General features: G+C 44.9%; 1 protein-coding gene across 1 annotated transcript in view; it reads left to right on the forward strand.

The window, feature by feature from the left end:
* ZNF280D (zinc finger protein 280D) overlaps nucleotides 1-24356 on the forward strand; it is a 434133-nt gene that overhangs the window by 131696 nt on the left and 278081 nt on the right. Inside the window, 1 exon segment of the mRNA XM_030189034.1 lies at nucleotides 3885-4064. Coding sequence (XP_030044894.1) covers nucleotides 3885-4064 — 180 coding nt within the window.

The following is a 24356-nucleotide window of genomic DNA, read 5'->3' on the forward strand; positions in this document are numbered from 1 at the left end:
TTCCAACCCTCATTACTCAGAACGAGGGGGCGCTTCTGCATCCCAACCTCTGGTCCCTGGCTGTCATGGCCTGGATGTTGAGAGCGTAGACTTCGCCTCCTTGGGTCTTTCTGAGGGTGTCTCCCGAGTCTTGCTTCCAGGAAAGATTCCACGAAGAGGTGTTATGCTTTCAAATGGAAGAGGTTTGCTGTCTGGTGTGACAGCCAGGCCCTAGATCCTCGTTCTTGTCCTACACAGACCCTGCTTTGAATACCTTCTGCACTTGTCCGAGTCTGGTCTTAAGACCAACTCTGTAAGAGTTCACCTTAGTGCGATTAGTGCTTTCCATTATCGTGTAGAGGGTAAGCCCATCTCGGGACAGCCTTTAGTTGTTCGCTTCATGAGAGGTTTGCTTTTGTCAAAGCCCCCTATCAAGCCTCCTACACTGCCATGGGATCTCAATGTCGTTCTCACCCAGCTGATGAAACCTCCTTTTGAGCCACTGAATTCTTGCCATCTGAAGTACTTGACCTGGAAGGTCATTTTCTTGGTTGCAGTCACTTCAGCTCGTAGAGTCAGTGATCTTCAGGCCTTAGTAGCTCATGCTCCGTATACCAAATTTCATCATAACAGAGTAGTCCTCCGCACTCACCCTAAGTTCTTGCCGTAGGTGGTGTCGGAGTTCCATCGTAACCAGTCAATTGTCTTGCCAACATTCTCTCCCAGGATTCAAACCCGCCCTGCTGAACGTCAGCTGCACACATTGGACTGCAAGCGAGCATTGGCTTCTATCTGGAGCGGACAGGCCCCTTCAGACAGTCCGCCCAAATGTTTGTTTCTTTTGATCCCAACAAAAGGGGAGTGGCTGGAGGGAAACGCACCATTTCAAATTGCCTACAGATTGCATTTCCTTCACTTACGCCCAAGCTGGGCTGACTCTTGAGGGTCATGTCACGGCTCATAGTGTTAGAGCCATGGCAGCGTCGGTGGCCCACTTGAAGTCAGCCACTATCGAAGAGATTTGCAAGGCTGCGATATGGTCATCTGTCCACACATTCACATCTCATTACTGCCTACAGCAGGATACCCGACGCGACAGTCGGTTCAGGCAGTTGGTGCTGCAGAATCTGTTTGGGATTTAGAATCCAACTCTACCCTCCAGGCCCATTTTTATTCTGTTCCAGGCTGCACTCTCAGTTAGTTGTTACTGTTAGGTCAATCTCAGTTATGTCCTCGCCGTTGCGAGGCCCAATTGACCAATGTTTGTTGTTTTGAGTGAGCCTGGGGGCTAGGGATACCCCATTTGTGAGAACAAGCAGCCTGCTTGTCCTCGGAGAAAGCGAGGTTACTAACCTGTAGCAGGTATTCTCCGAGGACAGCAGGCTGATTGTTCTCACATACCCGCTCTCCTCCCCTTTGGAGTTGTGTCTTCCCTTGTCTTTTGCTTTCTACTGGACTGACAAGCATGCTCGCGTTCGGGCGGGAAGACGGTCGCACATTCGCGATGTGCACGGATCACGCGAGAGCTAGCAAACTTCTTTTGCTAGGAAGATCTTCCGATCCTGGGGGCTGCTGTGGACGTCACCCATTCGTGAGAACAATCAGCCTGCTGTCCTCGGAGAATACCTGCTACAGGTTAGTAACCTCTCTTTGTCCTGTTCTGCCAGCATATTCTGTTTTTATATTTAGGCCTTGAGTTCTACGCTATTTCAAAGAATGTAGTTCTTAACCCACTCCTCAGAACTTACTCAGCCAAGGTTTCAGGATATCCACAAAGAATATGCATAATGTAGGTCTCACACTTCCTCCAATGTTTTAGAGAACTACTTAATGAATTTCAGAACAATGGCTTAATAATAGCTGGGTGGAGCAATTCTATAAAATAGGCACTAACATTTATATGCCTGTTATGCACATAAACCTTTAGAGACCGGTTCAGGTCCTGCTGCTGCTCCTTGTGATCTTGGGCAAGTGATGTAACCCTTCATTGTACCAAGTACAAACTTAGATTGTAAACCTTTTGGGGATAGGGAAATGCCTAGCGTACTTGAATGTAATACAGCTTGAGTTACTACAGAAAAGGGTGTGAGCTAAATCTAAATAATAGCATATGCATGTAAATGCCAAAATTCCAGCTAAGCGCTTTTCAACAAATACCCGCTTAACGTACATAACATGCATTTGCAGAAGAGAGCTGGTAGGGGCACATATACATGAGCTGGGCTCGCATTTACACATGTAAATTAAATGGCTGGGTAGGAGAGGTTAGGATTAGTAGGGGGGGAAAATGAAACTGTTCAAAGGGGAATAAGCCACTGAGGTTGTTTGACTGGATTGCTTTGGGCTGAAGGGGTGGGGCGAAGGTATAAAGGGGGAGGGAATGTGGGATAATGTGTCACCTGTTATTACTTTGTTCTGAGTACTATGTTATGCTGATTTGAGGTGTTTATAATGGGTTCATGTATACAAAGGTTGATGTATGTTGCCTTTTTTCAATAAAATGTTAAGTATAACATCATATAGAGGGGGAGGGGTTAAAAATGGTTAAAAGGTTGATGACGGTAGATATAGTTACTTGTTTCAAATGTATTCTCATAATTGAATAGTCTATTACTGTAATTTTGGAGTATGTGCACTGGCTTGTCATCAATAAAACTGTTATAACTTAAATGGCTGGGTATGTCCCAAGGACTGAATTCAGAACCAGTGCTTGATAGAATTGGCTTTACTATGCACCTTGTTATAGATTTGCCCTGCTAATGCACAAAGGACTAAATGCACTAAGCTTGTGATCAAAAAATAGAAAAATCTTAGAACATCTAGCCCAAGGAATGCTACTAATTTCTGTGTTTGCTTTTAGAATATTACAGTGCCCAGAGCTTGCAGTTTCTTTTTCATTCATTGAAATTAATGGAGTTTTGCTTCCTTTATTGTTGTTGGGGCAAGGAAACAAGGAAATAAAATTTACCCATCTGTTATGCAGATTTATGGTATTTATTTATTTATGGTATTTATTATTTGTTATGGTATTTAGCAAAAAAAAAAAAAAGCAAACATCTTCATCGTTGCAGTAAGAGCTTTATTTTTTGGATATTGGACTGGACTAATTGCTAGATGATGGCTCAGAATAATGCAGCTCATTTTTATCCTTTTGCTTCCCTCTCGGAATGAAACTTACTCACTTTGTATCTGGCAAGCCACATTGTGTCTGGGTGTATCTGTTCTTATTTTTCCCTAGTGGTCACAGTTATGAAACTAAATTTTAGACAAAGGCAAGAAAAAAAAGCGATGTCCAAGACTTGAATTCTCAAGTACCTTTTCATTTAGCTGTAGGCACTTGTATCACTGTATAAGCCATACTACTTCTTCTGTATCTTAATTGCAGTCTGTTCATTGTGTCGGAGCCTGAAGGACAAGTGCCTCAAATCTGAATCTCCTGTTTATTGAGATGTACTACTACCGCATAGCCATCTCCACATCCTCCCTGTTTTAATTGTTAGAAAATATAAGATTAAGCTGCAGTCCAGTAGTAATGCCAAGTACTGTGATGCAGGAAACTTGGGTTTGATGCTCATATGGGCTTCTATGTTGCAGGCCTGCCAGGAATGAGCCCCAGCCATTTGCTCAACAGCAGCATCTATTGACCAGATTCAGGGGCACACACAAACTAGATTCCAAAAGGAATAAGTGTTTGGCCAGTGTGTGCTGTAGACAGGAGATCTGTTAAAATAGAGGGGGAGGACCCTGAGTAACATTGAATGAAAGCTTGCAATACTTTGTAGAGGAAGACAGTCCTTGCCTTGCAACTCAGGCACAGGAAAAACCTGGGCCAAAGAAAGTAAGCGTTAAGAAAAAGTTGGTAAAGGTTGCATAAATTGATTACGTTGTTTTCTTTTTTCATTCAGCTAATATTGGTCTAAATGAGACTGCTTTTGTAAATAAGCGCCCTGCTGTTTCTGAGGTAAACAGTATTACACCAAAAAAGTTCAAACCAAATGAGTCTAGTGCTGGAAGCACTTCATCAGCTACATTGCCTTCAGTTAATCCAGTCACAGTAACGTCATCAAAAAACATGCCTGCTAAAGGTAAGCTGTGAATTTTTTTTTTTTTTTTTTTGGGGGGGGGGGGGGGGGGTTCCATATTTTATTTTATAATCAACATAAGTGAATAAACAGATAATTCTTATGTTCCATGACATAGTACATCAAACAGATCATTAAACAAATCCCCCCCTCGTCAAAGACAAACCCCTCATAACAATTTCCATGGTTGCATTTGGACCTAATTTCATCCTTGTGTTTATTGTGTCTTCTAACTGCCCAGCAGTCTTCACATCCCTAGAGTGGGACTCTTTGGTGGATTTTTGCTCTCTCTCTCTGTTAACCCAGTCCATGTACAAAGGTGCTTCAGTTTTCTTCCAAGCTGTGGCTACATAGCACTTTGATGCTACTGTCAGATGCTTGGCCAATTTATTTTGATTTTTCTGTATCCTTGGTATTGGTATGATTAAACAAAATGTTTGTAGGTGCACAGGATTTCTGTTCAGGTTGCTTCTTTAATCTACTTACATACCTTGTTCCAGAAGTACCTAATAATTGGTCATTGCCACCAGATGTATAGCATTGATCATATTCAACCACAGTTCCTCCAATTTTGCCCCGAGCTGCTGGGATTTAATTTTGTTATACAGATAGGGGTGAGTTACCACCTGTATAGGGCCTTTATGGCTGTTGTGCATATAGAAGTTGTGGCTGTCTGTCCAGAGATCTGTTCCCATACTTCTTTATCTCATACTTATTTATTTACAGAGACTTGATATACTGCAAAGACTACAGAGGAAATTGGAGAGTCATGGGATAGGAGGTAGTGTTCTGTTGTGGATTAAAAACTGGTTAAAAGATAGAAAACAGAGAGAAGGGTTAAATGGTCAGTATTCTCAATGGAGAAGGGTAGTTAGTGGGGTTCCCCAGGGGTCTGTGCTGGGATTGCTGCTTTTTAACGTATTTATAAATGACCTAGAGATGGGAGTAACTAGTGAGGTAATTACATTTGCTGATGACACAAAGTTATTCAAAGTCGTTAAATCGCGGGAGGATTGTGAAAAATTACAAGAGGACCTTAAGAGACTGGGAGACTGGGCGTCTAAATGGTAGATGACGTGTAATGTGAGCAAATGCAAAGTGATGCATGTGGGAAAGAGGAACCCGAATTATAGCTACGTCATGCAAGATTCCACATAGGAGTCACTGACCAAGAAAGGGATCTAGGTGTTGTCGTTGATAATATGTTGAAACCTTCTGCTCAGTGTGCTGCGGCTGCTAAGAAAGCAAGTAGAATGTTAGGTATTATTAGGAAAGGACTGGAAAACAAAAATGAGGATGTTATAATGCCTTTGTATCGCTCCATGGTGCGACCGCACCTCGAATATTGTGTTCAATTCTGGTCGCCGCTTCTCAAAAAAGATATTGTGGAATTAGAAAAGGTGCAGAGAAGGGCGACGAAAATGATAAAGGGGATGGGACAACTTCCCTATGAGGAAAGGCTAAAGCGGCTATGGCTCTTCAGCTTGGAGAAAAGGCAGCTGAGGGGAGATATGATAGAGGTCTATAAAATAATGAGTGGAGTTGAATGGGTAGATGTGAAGCGTCTGTTTATGCTTTCCAAAAATACTAGGACTAGGTGGCATGCGATGAAGCTACAATATAGTAAATTTAAAAAGAATTGGAGTAAATATTTCTTCCCTCAACGTGTAATTAAACTCTGGAATTCGTTGCCAGAGAATGTGGTAAAGGCGGTTAGTTTAGCGGAGTTTAAAAAAGGTTTGGATGATATGGGAGGATGGGAAGTGCCACTCATTTGAAACCTTAAAGGACGAATTTGAGTTGGCAGATAGGGATAGATTTCTTTATATGCAGATTAGAGACTTTGTGCAGCGGAAAGCAAGATGGGAGTTGTCCCTGTCTGTCACGGAGCTAGAATGGGCGATGAGACCTGGGGAAGGGACAGGGGGGATTTCCCGAGCCCAGCTGCATAAGTCCCAACCTCTAGATAAATGTATGCATAAATGGGAGACTTTACTTTCAGATACATATGAACCAGCTACATGGGGAAAGATATTTAAATGATTATTGTCCTTCTTTGTCCTTCTCAGTGGCAACCCCCCTGGTGGAAAATGGGTATAAATAAGATGCTGTATCAGTGGTATATGACTCCTAGCCGGCTGTCACACATTTTTAAAACTGGTGAGGCGAATTGCTGGCGCAAATGTGGGGCGATAGGAACATTCTGGCATGTGTGGTGGGACTGCCCGGTGATACAGCAGTTTTGGAAGGACCTGCATGCGCGGTTGCAGGGAGGTCTGGGAGCCACGGTCATGTTAACTCCTGGTTTATGCTTGCTGAATGTACCGAGGAGGGATGGCCGCGGCTCCCACCACTGCCTTTTATCACATATTGTTACAGCAGCCAGGATATTAATTGCAAGATTGTGGAAGCAAGCTGTGGTACCTACCGTGGATCAAGTGCTGGCAAAGGTGGACTACTGTTGTTTAATGGATAAACTTACAGCTTTAAGGCGAGGAGGTATGGAGAAGTTCCTAAAAACATGGACCTCTTACCTGGAGTGGCCGGGACTATTAGTGTGACAGGCGGATAATGGGGGATTTCCAGCGCGGGGAGGTGATTATGTATATCTGAGATACTGTGAGGGGAGGGGGGGTGGGGAATGTTGATGCTGTGTAGCTTTGATTGTGACCAGAGTGATATGTTATCTTTGGTTTTTGCCTTGTATGGAAAATGTTAATAAAAACAATTATAAAATAAAAAAGGTTTGGATGGCTTCCTAAAGGAAAAGTCCATAGACCATTAATAAATTGGACTTGGGGAAAATCCACTATTTCTGGGATAAACAGTATAAAATGTTTTATACTTTTTTGGGATCTTGCCAGGTATTTGTGACCTGGATTGGCCACTGTTGGAAACAGGATGCTGGGCTTGATGGACCTTTGGTCTTTCCCAGTATGGCAATACTTATGTACTTACGTACTGTTATCTCTTTCCATTGCTGTAGCCTCCTCCTGGTTAAGCCCAATCATTGGTACACCCTTCAAGTATTTCTCCTTTGTTTCTTCTCCTCTTCTTTGTATAGCTCCTGATAGAATTTTGCAAAGCCCTGTCTAGTATTCTTTGAGTCTATGGCTTATTTTCCCCTCCCTCCGTTCGCACTCTTGCTAAATCGTTAGTGGTCTTTTTTGTTGTAGCTTATAGTAATTTATCAGGTTTGTTTCCTTTTTCATAGTACATCTGTTTTATTTGCTGCATGCAGAAGGCTAAATCTCTTACATGGAGTTCCTGTAATTCCATTCCTATATCTTGTAATTTTTTTTTATAGTGTCCTGGTCTCTCCTCTGTTTCAGGTATTCTCTGTAATTCCCAGTTCTTCACTTCTGTCTCCTTCCTCAGTTTCTTCCTCTTCTTTCTAGCCCCCTCCCCCCCAATTGTATTAACTTCCCCTTTATTACTGCCTTAAAACCCTCCCAGATTATTATCTGTATGATCTCCCCATTGTTGTTTATGATGAAATATTCATTTATTGCTTGCTTGATGTCCTGATGAATGTTTTCATCCTCCAATAGTGAGGAGATAACGGACCACCATTTCTCCTCTGTCCTCTACCCAGAAGTTTCCACCTCCAACACCATTAGTTCATGGTCTGACCATTGGATTGGGGTAATATGCCCATCTAGAGTGATGGTGAACTCCAGAGTAAAGAGTGACATGGGGATTTCCTGCCCGCCCTCACAAGCTTTGACCCCCAACCCCTTCCTGTCCCTGCAAACTCAAACTCCACCGTACTAGTTCTGTCATTTTTGATAAGACAATTGCTTGCTTTTTGTATGAATGAGATTTTGTACTGTTGCAGGGAAGTGGTAGGAATGAGGGTGAAGTTGGATGGGGATAGAGTCAGACTTTGTCCCTGTGTCATTCTCTACTTCTGAACAAACAGGTATGTCCATCGATACCTGATATTTTCTTTCATCAGCTGTTGTGCAACAGGTTGTATTTCTCGTTACTTCTGTAATGTTAGAGTGGACACATCATTAAATACTTCAAATGGCACCCCTTCATATTCTAAATCATTTGCTTTCCAGGTAGCTGTTAATGTTCTTTCCTTATCTGGATATCTCAGAAGTTCTCCTATGATGTCTCTGGGTTTTGCCTGGTTTAGTAGGACCTAGGGCTCTATGGCTTCTTTCCACAGCAATAGCCAGTCTGGCTGGTCCTGTGTCTCTCCTTCCAAGAATGAATGAGAATAATTATTGCACCAATTCCACAAACAGTGTGAGAATGCTGGGAAAATGATCTGACACCTTGAGACGGCTTTTGGCAGAACTCAGTCAGTGGGGATCCACAGAGTGAAAATTTCCCAACCGTATTTTTTTGAAAGCTAAGTTGTTTTCATTATTATAAGTCACAAAAACTTATTTTTTGGGTTATCAGTGAGTACAGGCATTGCACAGAGGTTTTAATACTTTATAAGGAGGTTTTTTTTAATGCCAATGACTTGAAAAATCCCAACAGCTTTTACCACTCTTAATAAGTGGAGACGGAGCTCTGAGGCTTTTTCCTCCCATAGCGGCATACTCTATTGCATAGTGTATTGCTTCATTAAATATGATTGATAATAAGCTGGCATAGGAGAAGAGTGGTAATTTGAATTGATATATTCTCTTCTTTTCTTCTATTTTGGTTGGCCAAACCTTTATGAAACCCAGATACACTAACGTCTGTTGCCACATCCTCTGGCAATCAGTTTGAGCTTAATTGTTCATTGAGGGAAAACGTATTTTTTTCCTGTTTTAAAAGTAGTATCATGTAACTTCCTTGAGTGACACCTAGTCTTTGTACTTTTTGAAAGAGAAAATAATTGAGTTACTTTTACACATTCTACACCACAGTGGTAGTGGTGCCTCTAGACGGAAATATTTGGGTGACAACAGGAGGCAAGCCAAAGCAACACTTCTGCACCTCATTCCCTCCCCCCCTCCACACTTGTATATTAGCAATATATGACACCAGGGTGTCCTGTGTATAAAGAAACCCTCCCCTCTAGGACATTTGGGCTACCAGGTAAAACTGCCATTATAATTATGTGGGAATGAAGTCTAGATTTTCTGTAGGATTGGACAGTCTCATTATAAACTCTGCTCCTCCAGTTCTGTATCACAAACTCCATATTCCCCTACAGTGGTGCTATAACACGTCATACATACAAATATTCAGATTGTGATTATTACACCGGAAACATCACACACTCCTTCCACTGCCAACCACTGTTTCAATCAGAGGGGTTTTGTTTGTGTGGTGAGTTTACTGGATGTGGAGACCACTAGTCTTTTAGCATTTCTGCTTTGATTGCCAAACTGCTTTCTCATAGTGCCAGATGCTTGCAAAACAACACGAAACCCTGCAAAAAGACTTTCAAAACCTGTTTCCTTAGCGTCAGCAGCAGATGGATCCAGAGACTTGTGGGTTGTGACCATCTACGAGGAGGTGGTGATAGAGAGTGCTGAACTGCAAAGTCTTAAAGGATGGCATGCGTGCTCCTTGGTTTTCTTTACAATGGCTGCCGAAGTTAAAAGCAGGTCCCACTGTGGGAAGCAGGTAGCAGCATTGGGGCAGTGTCCAAGTGACTGTGCAGGCTCTCCTCTGGTAGAGGGGGGCTGTGTTCGGGGAGGCCTTGTTAGCTTCCCGAGCTATTTCTCATGGGGCCAAAAGTGATCCAGCAGTTGTTTTTAACAGCAGTGCGATTTGCATGCACTGCCTCCTTGGTGTGCAGATCTCTCTCATGCATATTCAGTATGGATATCCTGGAAACCTAGCCTGCCTGTGGACCTCGAGGACCAGATATGAGTAGCCCTGCTCTAGTATATTATCTGCCATACACATATTCTTAAACTGAGTGATTTGTGTTGTAAAGGCATCCAACGTTCTTTAGATATCTAAAGTGGCTGATTTCCATATAAATCAGCAGTTTGTTTTGTCTACCTTCTGTACTAGAGCTTTTAACTCAGTCGCATGCCAGGTAGAAGTAAAAACCACCAGAAAATCTTCCAAGACAGAAATTTCTAACGAGCTCAAAAAGATGCTTTGTAGGTTGTCGAAACTCTACCCGTATGGGTAGTCTGACATTCATTAGTTCTTTGATAAAACAAGCTCCTTGTATGAGCAAGATGAGCATGTTTTTAATGTTTTATTTTATTGTGTGTGTTTGTTCCCTGCCTAGAATTATAGCTAGAGCAGGTTATACAATTTTTAAATAAAATAAGTTGCAATGACCTGAATTAAATAACGAGAGGGGGTACTGAATGAGCAGTGGAATAGAGTAATGGAAAGGGTCCATTCATTGCATTGCATACCATGAGACCAATGTTTTTCTATTTGAAGCTGTATGCAAGGCTGGTAGATGGTTTATGTGGAGTGAGCAGAATATCCTGTACCTCTGCAGATACCAGAATATTCTGTGTCAACATCCATGCTGGCAAGCTGATGAGTGGGGGTTGGAATGAAGGAGCACTCCATGATGTTGAATGAGCAATGTTGTAAAGATGGGTACCCTGAGAAGACTGTCCTGAGTCAAGTGCCTAATTCATGATATTGGAGAAAAGGGGAAGGTGAGTAGTGGAGTGCCTCAGGGATCGGTGCTGAGACCGATTCTGTTCAATATATTTGTGAATGACATTGCCGAAGGGTTAGAAGTTTGCCTTTTTGCGGACGATACTAAGATTTGTAACAGAGTGTACACCGGGGAGGGAGTGGAAAACATGAAAAAGGATCTGCGGAAACTAGAAGAGTGGTCTAAGGTTTGGCAATTAAAATTCAATGCAAAGAAATGCAAAGTGATGCACTTAGGGAATAGAAATCCATGGGAGAAGTATGTGTTAGGCGGGGAGAGTCTGATAGTTACGGACGGGGAGAGGGATCTTGGGGTAATAGTATCTGAGGATCTGAAGGCGACGAAACAGTGTGACAAGGCGGTGGCCGTAGCCAGAAGGTTGCTAGGCTGTATAGAGAGAGGTGTGACCAGCAGAAGAAAAGAGGTGTTGATGCCCCTGTATAAGTCATTGGTGAGGCCCCACCTGGAGTATTGTGTTCAGTTCTGGAGGCCGTACCTTGCTAAGGATGTAAAAAAAATGGAAGCGGTGCAAAGAAAAGCTACGAGAATGGTATGGGATTTGCGTTACAAGACGTATGAGGAGAGACTTGCGGACCTGAACATGTATACCCTGGAGGAAAGGAGAAATAGGGGTGATATGATACAGACGTTCAAATATTTGAAAGGTATGAATCCGCAAACGAACCTTTTCCGGAGATGGGAGGGCGGTAGAACGAGAGGACATGATATGAGAGTGAAGGGGGGCAGACTCAAGAAAAATGTCAGGAAGTATTTTTTCACGGAGAGAGTGGTAGATACTTGGAATGCCCTCCCGCGGGAGGTGGTGGAGATGAAAACGGTAGCGGAATTCAAAAATGTGTGGGATAAACATAAAGGAATCCTGTTTGGAAGGAAGGGATCCTCAGATGCTTAGCAGAGATTGGGTGGCAGAGCCGGTGGTGGGAGGCGGGGCTAGTGCTGGGCAGACTTCTGTGGTCTTTGCCCTGAAAATGACAGATACAAATCAAGGTCAGGTATACACATAAAGTAGCACATATGAGTTTATCTTGTTGGGCAGACTGGATGGACCGTGCAGGTCTTTCTCTGCCATCATCTACTATGTTACTATCCAGCTTATAATCGAAAAAGAAAAATGCCTATATTTCGACCCAAATCGGGAGATGGGCGTTTTTCTCGCAAAGGCGCCCAAATCGGTATAATCGAAAGCCGATTTTGGGCGTTTCCAACTGCACTCCGTCGCGGAAACGAATAAAGTTCATGGGGGCGTGTCGGAGGTGTGGTGGAGGCGGGACTGGGGCGTGGTTATCAGCTGAGGAGAGATGGGGTGTCTTTAGCTGATAATTGGAAAAAAAAAAGGCGTTTTGACCGCGATTTTGGGTCACTTTTTTTGGACCCTTTTTTCTCACGAACAAGTCCCAAAAAAGTGCCCCAACTGCCCAGATGACCACTGGAGGGAATCGGGGATGACCTCCCCGGACTCCCCCAGTGGTTACTAACCCCCTCCCACCAAAAAAAACCCCCCACTTTAAAAACTTTTTCCCAGCCTGTATGCCAGCCTCAAATGCCGTACCCACCTCCATGACAGCAGAATGTGTTTGATCCTGTCACAGCCTTTCCCTGGGTCATATGTGGCTCTCGGGTGCAATTCAGGGTCACATCAGCATTACATTGTGGTGGGTGTAGGGTATTGGGCTCCGTGATTTCATTAGCTTGTGTTACAGTCTCACGATGTTGGTAGTTGGTAGGCTCTTCTCCCATGGTGCTTTTCCCCCTGCCTACTGGGTCAGAGTGTGCCCTGTTGTGTTTCCTGTTGTAGTCCATGCGGTAGTGGCCATTTTTGTAAGCCAGTTTTAGATCCCTTTTCTGTGTTAGCCACGTTAGAGAACTTAGTTCTTACCTTAAATGTGGCTGAAAGAGGGCATTGTACAGCATTCTACCAGCTCTGACCTACTGCTAATCTCAGTACCAGGGAGACTCGTTGCCAGTGAGGCACAACCTCTGATCTGCAGTTAACTGTGAGTAAACGCAGTTATTCCAATAAAGGACGTTTTCGGAGAGATTAGTCTTCAGGTGTCAACTGGTGTGCCAATGTTATACAGCAGCAACAAGTCCCAGAGGCCTGCGTGTATGCAGGTCCCTGGAGCAGTTTTAGTGGGTACCGCAGTGCACTTCAGCCAGGTGGCCCCAGGCCCATCCCCCCCCACACCTGTAACACTTGTGCTTGTAAATGGGAGGCCGCCAAAACCCACTGTACCCACATGTAGGTGCCCCCTTCACCCCTAAGAGCTATGGTAGTGTTGTACATTTGTGGGTTTTGGGGGAGGAGGGTTGGGAGCTCAGCACCCGTGGTAAGGGAGCTATGCATGTGGGAGCTTTTTCTGAAGTCCACCGCACTGACCTAGGGTGCCCAGTTGGTGTCCTGGCATATCAGGGGGGCCAGTGTACTACGAATCGTGGCCCCTCCCACGACCAAATGGCTCGGATTAGGACGTTTTTGAGCTGGGCATTTTTAGTTTCCATTTTCGCTTAAAAAAAAAAAAAAAAAAACGTCCATTTTTTCTAAAATACGGTTCGGCCTGCCCCTTCACGGACCCGTTGTCGGAGATAAACGCCCATGGAGATAGGCGTTTGCGTTCGATTATGCCCCTCTATGTGTGTTACTATGTTACTGATGGGTTCATCTTAACTGTTGTTGTAATCTGCCTTGGGAAGCCTGGTGTTATAAAGATTGGAAGTTAAACTCCTTTCATTGGAGCACATGGAGTCACATCTTCATCTCGTCTCTTTTGTACAAATGGATTATTCTGCTTCAGGGACAAGTGATTTTCATAAGTCAAAATAATTAAAAAAATGTTTTCTTTCATGCAGATCTCTCATTTGTTTTAACATAACTAAATGGGCTTTAAGCCCCTAATTCAGTCTGTTGGTTTCCTTATATTTTGTCCTTGTGATGACTAACACTGTGCCAAAACCTGCCCCACCCCCAGTAATGCCCCCATCCCCCTCCAGCATACTAGAGTCTTACCTTGCCGCCCACCCTGGTGGTGTAGTGGTCTCTGTGGGGGCATCTTCCCTGCCCATCTTCAAATCTCTGCTTAAAGCCCACCTCTTCAAGGTCGCCTTCGGCACCTAACCTCTACACCTCTACCCAAGAAATCTAGACTGCCCCAATTTGACATTTCGTTCTTTAGATTCTAAGCTCCTTTGAGCAGGGACCGTCCTTTTTTGTTTATTTTGTACAGCGCTGCATAACCCTAGTAGCGCTCTAGAAATGTTAAGTAGTAGTAGTAGTAGGAAAGAATCCCACTCTTTCCTGCCCACCGCCGTTACTCCATCTCCGGCGCTCTCCACTTTTCTCTTCTGTACTGTGGGCGCCACCGTGTTTTCCCAGAATGGCTGCCGAGACTTCCGGAAGCCTCGGCAGCCATTTTTATAATATAGCGGGGCCACCTGCAGCACAGAAGAGAAAAGTGGAGAGCGCCAAAGATGAAGTAGCAGCAGCGGGCAGGAGTGGGATTCCAGAGACTAGAAGGCGGTAGAATTCTGTTCAGACTTCTTCTACTAACCTATAAATGTACTCACTCTGCTGCTCCCCAGTATCTCTCCACACTCGTCCTTCCCTACACCCCTTCCCGTGCACTCCGCTCCATGGATAAATCCTTCTTATCTGTTCCCATCTCCACTACTGCCAACTCCAGACTTCGCGCCTTCTGTCTCGCTGCACCCTACGCCTGGAATAAACTTCCTGAGCCCCTACATCTTGCCCCATCCTTGGCCACCTTTAAATCTAGACTGAAAGCCCACCTCTTTAACATTGCTTTTGACTCGTAACCACTTGTAACCACTCGCCTCCACCTACCCTCCTCTCTTCCTTCCCGTTCACATTAATTGATTTGATTTGCTTACTTTTTTTTTTTATTTTTTATCAGATTGTAAGCTCTTTGAGCAGGGACTGTCTTTCTTCTATGTTTGTGCAGCGCTGCGTATGCCTTGTAGCGCTATAGAAATGCTAAATAGTAGTAGTAGTATATGAATTGAGGTTTGGAAGGGGGGGGACGGTGACGGTGATGCGGGAATAGCAGTATTTTTTGCACAGAGTGTGGTAGATAACTTAGAATGCTCTCCTGTGGAAGTGGTGAAGATGAAAACTGTATTGGAATTTAAAAATGCATGGGATAAACCTAAAGGAATCCTGTATAGAAAGAGAATAAAACCAAACAAAGTTAGCAGTGCTTTAGATGCAACTCCAGTAACTGAGAAGTAAAGCCAGTGTTGGGCAGACTAATACAGTCTGTGCCCTGATCATGATGAACAGATCTGGATGAGCTGGAGTGGGAGGTTTTAATGGCAACTTCAGTAGTTGGGCAACAGTTGGGCAACAGTAGCAGTGTCGGGCAGATTTCAACAGTAAGTGTCCTAAATGTGGGACTGGACAAATCAAGATCAAGTATGTGTATGTAATATGCTTCATACGGTATGTTGGTGAGTTTATCTTATTGGGCAGGCATGGATGGACTGACAGGTCTTTCTTTAAGGACAAGCAGGCTTGCATATTCTAGGTAGTACAGGATACATATTTTTAAATAATATATCAGCGTTTATTTAAGTTTCTGAGTGCCACCTTTTAAAGTAGTTTAATCAACTAAGGTTTAATGGCTGTGGGCCTTCTTACCCACAGCGGGTTAAAAGGACAGGTCTTTCTTTTGTCAGAAATGGCAGTAAGGGCCCCTGTGCTAACCTATTTTTGTAGTGCCAGATATGACAGGCATGGTGGGGGTGTGAATGTACCGCTGAGCTGCTGCTGCTGCGGTTGCCCGGCGGTACTTCCTGTTTAGCAAGCGGTAAGCTTGAGTTGGCTTACTGCTGCTTTGGTAAATAGGGCCCTGTTTAAGCTTAGATATTCTTACCAGGAACCTACAATATAATCCCCTTAAAAGCCCAGACCCATCACTATACCCATTTAATTGGCAGTAGTGCCCTTCTACCCAATTACAACAGATTTTTTTTTTACCATAGGTAGTGACATCCACATGGCTACACTTTATAAGCCAAGGATCAACCACCAAGGTGGTGAACGCGGATCCGCTACAGTGAGGAGGAATACGGAAGCAAGAGAGTAGCCAGATCAACAGCATCCGTCAACCAAGGAGACAAGTTGCAAATGTTAATACTTTAACCTTGAGTCCATTTCAGTAAAGGTTAAAGTATTAGCATTTCCAATCATCTCCTTGGTTTTGGATGGTATCCTGTTGATCTGTTACTGGGACAGACCGAAGATCCATCAAGCCCTGCATTCCTGTTTCCAACAGTGCCCGATCCAGGTTACAAGTACCTGGCAAGATCCTAATACAGTACAATACATTTTTAATAAGCAGCGGATTTGCCCCCAAGTCCATCTTAATAATGGCTTATTGGACTTTTCTTTTAGAAAGCTATCCAAACCTTTTTTTAACCCAAGTAAGCTAACTAGCTTTACTACCTTCTCTGGCAAAAAAAATTCCAGAGTTTAAATTACACATAAGTGAAGAAAAGTTTCTATGATTCAGTTTTAAATTTACTACTTTGTAGCTTCATTGCGATTCCCCTAGTTCTAGTATTTTTGGAAAGAGTAAACAAATGATTCATGTCTACCGTTCCAAACCATTCCATATTTTATAGACCTCTATCATATCTCCCCTCAGCCATCTTTTCTCCAAGCTGAAGAGCCCTAGCCAACTTTGCTTTTCATCAAGGGAGTCCTGTCCCCCTTTATAATTTTCTTTGCCTTTCTGTGTACGTTTCTAATTTTACTATCTTTTTTTTGAGATGCAGTGACCAGAATTGTACACAATATTCAAGGTGCGGTTGCCACCATTCTAACGTCCTCATTTTGTTTCCATTCCTTTCCTAATACCTAACGTTCTATATGTTTTCTTAGCCGCCACCACACGTGGATCAGAGGATTTCAAAGTATCATCAACGATGATGCCTAGATCCCTTTCTTGGTCAGTGACTTCTAATGTGGAACCTTGCATTACATAGCTATAGTTCAGGTTCCTCTTTCCCACATGCATCACTTTGCACTTGCTTACATTAAATGTCATCTGCCGGTTGGATGCCCATTCTCTTAAGGTCCTCTTGTAATTTTTCACAAACCTTTTTTGCAATTGAACAACTGAATAACTTTGTGTCAGCAAATTAAATTACCTGACTAGTTACTCCTATCTCTAGATCATTTATAAATATGTTAAAAAGCAGTGGTCCCAGCACAGAACCCTGGGGAACCTCACTATCTATCCTTCTCCATTGAGAATACTGACTATTTAACCCTACTCTCGGTTTTCTATCTTTTAACCAGTTTTTAATCCATAATAGAACAATTCCTCCTATCCCATGACTATCCAATTTCCTCTGGAGCCTTTCATGAGGTACTTTGTCAAACACCTTTTGAAAATCCAGATACACGGTGTCGACCTGCTCACCTTTATCCACATGTTTGTTCACCCCTTCATAGAAATATAATAGATTGGTGAGGCAAGATTTCCTTCACTAAATCCATGTTGGCTTTGTCTAATTAATCCACGCTTTTGAATATGCTCTGTAGTTCTTTATAATAATCGCTACCATTTTACTCGGCATCAACGTCAGTCTCACCAGTCTTTAATTTCCTGGATCACCTCTGGAACCTTTTTTGAAAATCGGGGTTACATTGGCCACCCTCTAATCTTTCAGAACCATGCTTGATTTTAAAGATAAATTACATATTACCAACATTAGTTTTGCAAGTTCATTTTTCAATTCTATCAGTACTCTGGGATGAATACTATCCGTTCCAGGCGATTGGCTACTCTTCAGATTGTCAAATTGTGCCACTACATCCTCCAGGTTTATAGAGATTTCTCTGATTCGTCAGCTTTGAATACTATTTCTGGCACCGGTATCTCCCATATCTTCCTCAGTGAAGACTAAAGCAAAGAATTCATTTAATCTCTCAGCTATGACTTTGCCTTCCCTGAGTGCCCCCTTTACCTCCTGGTCATCTAGCAGTCCAATCGATTCTTTTGCCAACTTCTTGCTTTTATATATCTAAAGAAGTTTTACTATGCGTTTTGCCTCCACACAATTTCTTTTCAAAGTCTTTCTTTGCCATCCTTATCAGTGCTTTTCATTTGGACTTGCCATTTTTATGCAGTTTCCTATTATTTCAATTGGATCCTTCTTTCATGATGTTGAAGGATTTTCTTTTAGGTTCTTATTACCTTCCTTCACCTCACCTTTTAACTATGCCGGCTGTCGTTTGGTCTTCCTTCCTCCTTTTTTAATACACTGGAATATATTTGGTCTGGATTGGGTTTCCAAGATGGTATTTTGAACAGCATCCATGCCATGATGTAATTTTTTGACCTTCGTAGCTGCTTCTCTGTTTTTTTTTCCCCACCCTTCTCATTTTATCATAGTCTCCTTTTTGAAAGCTAAATGCATACGTATTGGATTTGCCCCTTGCAAACAATAGTGTACAGGGCCTCACAACCTAAGAGACAGTACAGTGAGAGTCGAGAATTGAAGTCATTTCGCTTTTCAGTTTATTTTTTTCATAAAGCCTTTGCTCTTCAGTTGTCTGCTCCATCTTATGCACCACATAACAGTGATGTGAAAAAGTGTTTGCTCCTCCCCTCCTGATTTCACCTGTTGTTGCCTAAGTGTCACACTAAATGGTCTCCCTCATGCAAGGAATGTGAAATTCTGTATGAAGGGGCATACCAGGGCCAGCCTAGCCATTAGGCAAGATTAGACAGTCATCTAAGATGGCAGCTTTGGGGAGGACAGCAAAGAGAAGCAGCAATCAAGTTATGTTTAACAATTTTTATTGATGACAAGTTCAACAATAGCTGTGTACAAAGAGTCCAATCGTAGAACATACATAAAGAAAAAGAAAAATATCTTACAAACAGTCATCACGCTTTTTACAGTTTTATCCCCTCTCTCACTGTTCCAGTTTAAAGCAGCTGTTAGTGATGAGAACCCTAACACTAAAGAAACAAGAGAACACCAAATGGCTAACTAGGTATCATCAACAAAATAAGAAAAATACCCCCATGCAATCCCTCAAAAGATTCTTCCCCCCCCACCAAACCCCCAGAATATCTTTCAATTGAGACATAATTGTAAAGGGGAAGAGAGCTCTATTGCTGCAGTCAAGTTAAAGAAAAAGTGATCTTAGACACACAAACTCAAGGAACCATCAGCACACAATTTTACCTGAAGGAAGGGGATGGGTTAGTTTTTAAATAGCCCATTTACCTGGGTAAATGTTGTTTGGTAATAGCCCTTATTAATATATGTGTGTGGGTCTGCATATAAAACAAAATGTAATATTTTAAAGTATGATATCCAATTATATGTTTTTATATGGTTGTTGTGGGATGATTGATTGTAGAGCTTAATGAGCTAAATCTTGGGTGGGGGAGGTGGAGTCTGATAGGCTAGGAACTTGAAAATTAATTGATGGGGAGGAGCTTAAGTAAGGCTGGAGATTCACCTAGGTTATCCAATACTCTTATACTAGCCCTGGGACATATTTTGTGATCTTGCCCACAGAACTGGGAGACTAACAGGCTTATTTTCGAAAGAGAAGGGCGCTCATCTTTCGACACAAATCGGGAGATGGGCGTCCTTCTCCCAGGGTCGCCCAAATCGGCATAATCGAAAGCCAATTTTGGGCGTCCTCAACTGCTTTTTGTCACGGGGACGATCAAAGTTCCCGGGGGCATGTTGGAAGCATAGCGAAGGTAGGACTGGGGCGTGCTTAAACATTGGCGTCCTCAGCCGATAATGGAAAAAAGAAGGGCGTCCCTGACGAGCACTTGGCCGACTTTACTTGGTCTATTTTTCTTGCGACCAAGCCTCAAAAAGATGCCCGAACTGACCAGATGACCACCGGAGGGAATCGGGGATAACCTCCCCTTACTCCCCCAGTGGTCACTAACCCCCTCCTACCCTAAATAAAAACCTTTTTAAATATTTTTTGCCAGCCTCAAATGTCATACCCAGCTCCCTGACAGCAGTATGTAGGTCCCTGGAGCAGTTTTAGTGGGTGCAGTGCACTTCAGGCAGGCGGACCCAGGCCCATCCCGTCCACCTGTTAAACGTGTGGTGGTAAATGTGAGCCCTTCAAAACCCACCAGAAACCCACTGTACCCACATTTCTCTGAGGACAAGCAGGCTGCTTGTTCTCACTGACGGGTGACGTCCACGGCAGCCCCAGGAACGGAAATCTTCCTAGCAACAAAATGTTTGCTAGAGCCTTCGAGCACACGGGAGCGGCCATCTTCCTGCCTGTTGCGCGAGAGTCCCACTTCAGTTCTTTTTTCTCCGTGGTAGAGAGTGGCTGCTTGCTGTCTCTCTCTGTGCCCCTGAAAGAGCCTTCGTTGATTTTTTCACTTATTTTTTGGTTTACATCTTCTTTTCCCTCATTTTCTTTTGAATTTAAGTTGTTTCCCTCAAAAAAAAAAACAACTATTTTTTTTAGTTTTAGGTCCTGTTAAGTTTTCTTTTGCTTCCAAAGCTGCGCGTACGCGATTCTCATTTTTTGTGCCTTTCTTTTTGGCACAATCGAGAATTTTGATTTCGCCACTGCTGTTTTTCAGTCCATGTCATCGAGGATGCCCAGCGGCTTCAAGAAGTGTACTCTCTGCAACCGGGCGATCTCGGGTACTGACTCGCACGCATGGTGTCTTCAGTGCCTTGGGCCCGACCATCGCCCAGATGCATGTAAGTTGTGTCTTAGCTTAAAAAAGCGGACACAGACGTCGAGACAAGCTCAGCGGGACCGACTTTTTGGAGCTTCGTCCGGTTCTTTGACGTCGATATTGGCACCGAAGATGGCATCGACTTCGGGAGCGCAGGTAATGGCTGTCCGCACCCCACACGCTGGGAGCAGTGAGCCGTCGAGTGGGTCTCCACCTTCCTCGAAGACTCCTGTGCAGGCCCACCGGGACCGACCACTCTCGGACCCGACCCCGAGGAGGTGTGTGGATTCCACGTCCTCATCGGTACCGAGGAGTATCGATGACGTGCATTGAGCGAAGGCGAAGAAGCATCGTCATCGGTCTCCTAAGCACGGTTCCGGGAACTCCGGGGCGTCGAAGGATTCGGCCCCCGTGAAGTGCCGATGCCGGGAGGAGCGCTCACCCTCCATTCAGGAGGTGTCGGTCTTCGGACAGCCCGGTACCGCCTCCTCGATCTCAACAGAGTCTGGGCCCGGTTCCTGCACCGATCCCGCAGCCTTACTCGACAGCGACTCTGGACGAGTGCATCCGGGCCATTCTCCCAGGTTTGCTGTAAGGGTTGCTGCGCCAGCCTGTTCCGATGCCAGGGGTGCTTGCGCCTTCGGCACAGTTGATGGAAGCGGCAGCTGGCTCTGGCCCTGTGGTGAGGTCTCCGACGCCGGTACCGCTTGCGGCATCAGTGTCGGCTGCCACCCAGGTCTACTCCCCGTCGACAGCTTCATCGCTGCCGGCACGGGAGTCAACTTCTCGGCATCGCCATCGGGGACATGGTTCCTCGGCGTCGAGACGGGCCCGGTTTTGGACTGCATTTCAGGAACTCTTGTCCGATACCGAGGAGGATGCCTCGTGGGATGAGGGAGAAGATCCCAGATATTTCTCTTCTGAGGAGTCTTGTGGCCTTCCCTCTGATCCTACTCCTTCACCAGAAAGAAAGCTTTCTCCTCTGGACAATCTTTTTTTTCTCTTCATTTGTCTGGGAAATGTCTGTGGCTTTTCCCTTCCCTGTGGTACATGTAGAGGAGCCCAGGACTGAGATGCTCGAGGTCCTTGACTATCCTTCGCCACCTACGGAATCATCCACTGTTCCTCTGCATAATGTCCTTAAAAAGACATTGTTGAAGAACTGGAAGAAACCACTAACTAATCCCACCATCCCCCAAAAAGCTGAGTCCCAATATCAGATTCATGGAGAACCTGAGTTGATGAGGTCGCAGTTACCTCACGACTCTATGGTTGGTGATTCCGCTCTCAAGAGGGCCAGGAGTACTAGAGATTTCTCCTCGGCGCCCCCGGGGCAGGAATCTAGAACTCTTGACTCGTTTGGGAGAAAGGCCTATCAGTCCTCTATGCTCGTGTCCAAGATTCAGTCATACCAGCTCTACACGAGCATCCACATGCGGAACAATGTAAAGCAACTGGCGGACTTGGTGGACAAGCCTCCCTGTGGAGCACGCCAGGTCTTTTCAGGAGGTGGTCAGGCAGCTGAAGGCGTGTCGTAAATTCCTGTCCAGGGGTGCTTACGACTCTTTTGATGTTGCATCCAGAGCCGCTGCTCAGGGTATAATGATGCGCAGACTGTCATGGCTGCATGCCTCTGACCTGGATAATCGAGTCCAGCAGCAGATTGCGGATGTCCCTTGCCGGAGGGGGGGGGGGGGGATAATATTTTTGGCGAGAAAGTCGAGCAGGTGGTCGAACAGCTCCACCAGCGGGAAACAGCTATGGACAGTCTCTCCCGCTGGGCGCCTTCAGCTTCTACCTCATCAGGTAGACGTGTTTTCCGGGGAAGAAGGAATGCTCCCTATGCCTACAATAGGCGTAAGTACAATCCTCCTTCACGACAGCCTTCTCAGGCTCAGCCCCAGCGCGCTCGTTCTCGTCAACAGCGTGCGCCCAGACAGGCCCCTGCAGCTCCCCAGCAAAAGCAAGGGACGGGCTTTTTGACTTGTTCCAGCTATCAAAGTGTCCGTGCCGGAGGATCTACCAGTCGGAGGGAGGTTAAAATTTTTTCACCAAAGGTGGCCTCTTGTAACCTCCGATTGGTGGATTCTTCAAATAGTCCAGTTAGGATACTCCCTCAATTTGATCTCCAAACCTCCAAATTGCCCACCGGGAGCTCAGTCCTTCAGCTTCCAGCACAGGCAGATACTTGCAGAGGAACTCTCCGCCGTTCTCAGCGCCAATGCGGTCGAGCCCGTTCCACCAGGGCAAGAAGGGCTGGGATTCTATTCCAGGTAGTTCCTTGTGCAAAAGAAAACAGGGGGGATGCGTCCCATCCTAGACCTAAGGGCCCTGAACAAATACCTGGTCTGAGAAGAGTTGAGGATGGTTTCCCTGGGCACCCTTCTTCCCATGATTCAGGAGAATGATTGGCTATGCTCTCTGGACTTAAAGGATGCTTATACACACATCCCGATACTTCCAGCTCACAGGAGGTATCTTCGATTCCGTCTGGAAGCGCAGCACTTTCCAGTATTGTGTGCTGCCCTTTGGTCTGGCATCTGCGCCCAGGGTATTTACCAAATGCCTGGCAGGAGTTGTAGCATCGCTTTGTAGACTGGGAGTGCATGTGTTTCCTTATCTCGACGATTGGCTGGTGAATAACACCTCGGAGACAGCAGCTCTACAGTTCATGCAGATGACTATTCAATTGCTGGAGCTACTCGGGTTTGTTATAAATTACCCCAAGTCCCATCTTCTTCCTGTTCAAAGACTGGAATTTATTGGAGCTCTGCTGGATTCACAGACGGCTCGCGCCTATCTTCTGTCTCTAGTTTCTATGGCCAGAGCGTCTCAGCGGATCACAGCTTGGCAGATGTTGAGACATCTGGGCCATATGGCCTCCACAGTTCATGTGACACCCATGGCCCGTCTTCACATGAGATCTGCTCAATGGACCCTAGCTTCCCAGTGGTATCAAGCTGCAGGGAATCTAGAGGATGTGATCCAGCTGTCCACCGAATTTCACAGTTCCCTTCAGTGGTGGACAAGTCGATCCAATTTGACCTTGGACGTCTGTTTCAAATTCCTCAGCCTCAAAAAGTGCTGACAATGGATGCATCCCTTCTGGGGTGGGGAGCTAATGTAGATGGGCTTCACACTCAAGGAGCTTGGTCCCTCGAGGAATCAGGTCTTCAGATCAATCTCCTTGAGTTGCGAGTGGTCTGGAACGCTCTACAGGCTTTCAGAGATCGGCTGTCCAATCAAATTATTCAAATTCAGACAGACAATCAGGTTACCATGTACTACATCAACAAGCAGGGGGGCACCGGATCTCGCCCCCTGTGTTGGGAAGCCGTCCAGATGTGGCTTTGGGCTCGCCGTCACGGCATATTTCTCCAGGCCACGTATCTGGCAGGCGTAAACAACAGTCTGGCCGACAGGTTGAGCAGGATCATGCAACCTCATGAGTGGTTGCTCAACTCGCTCATAGTGCACAAGATCTTCCAAGCGTGGGGCACCCCCTTGGTGGATCTATTCGCCACTCAGATCAATCACAAGGTCTCTCGGTTCTGTTCCAGGCTTCGGGCCCACGACAGACTAGCGTCAGATGCCTTTCTCCTTCATTGCGGGAGGGGCCTTCTATATGCATATCTTCCCATACCTCTAGTGGGAAAGACTTTACGGAAACTACAGTAAGACCGCGGAACCATGATTCTGATTGCTCCTTTTTGGCCACGTCAGATTTGGTTCCCTCTTCTTCTGGAGTTGTCCTCCGAAGAACTGTGGAGATTGCAGTGTTTTCCAACCCTCATCATTCAGAACGAGGGGGCACTTCTGCATCCCAACCTCCAGTCTCTGGCTCTCATTGCCTGGATGTTGAGAGCGTAGACTTCGCCTCCTTGGGTCTCTCTGAGGGTGTCTCCCGAGTTTTGCATACTTCCAGAAAAGATTCCACGAAGAGGTGTTACTCTTTTAAATGGAGGAGGTTTGCCA

The sequence above is a fragment of the Microcaecilia unicolor genome, chromosome 1, assembly GCF_901765095.1.
Source record: "Microcaecilia unicolor chromosome 1, aMicUni1.1, whole genome shotgun sequence".
NCBI classification, from domain to species: domain Eukaryota; kingdom Metazoa; phylum Chordata; class Amphibia; order Gymnophiona; family Siphonopidae; genus Microcaecilia; species Microcaecilia unicolor.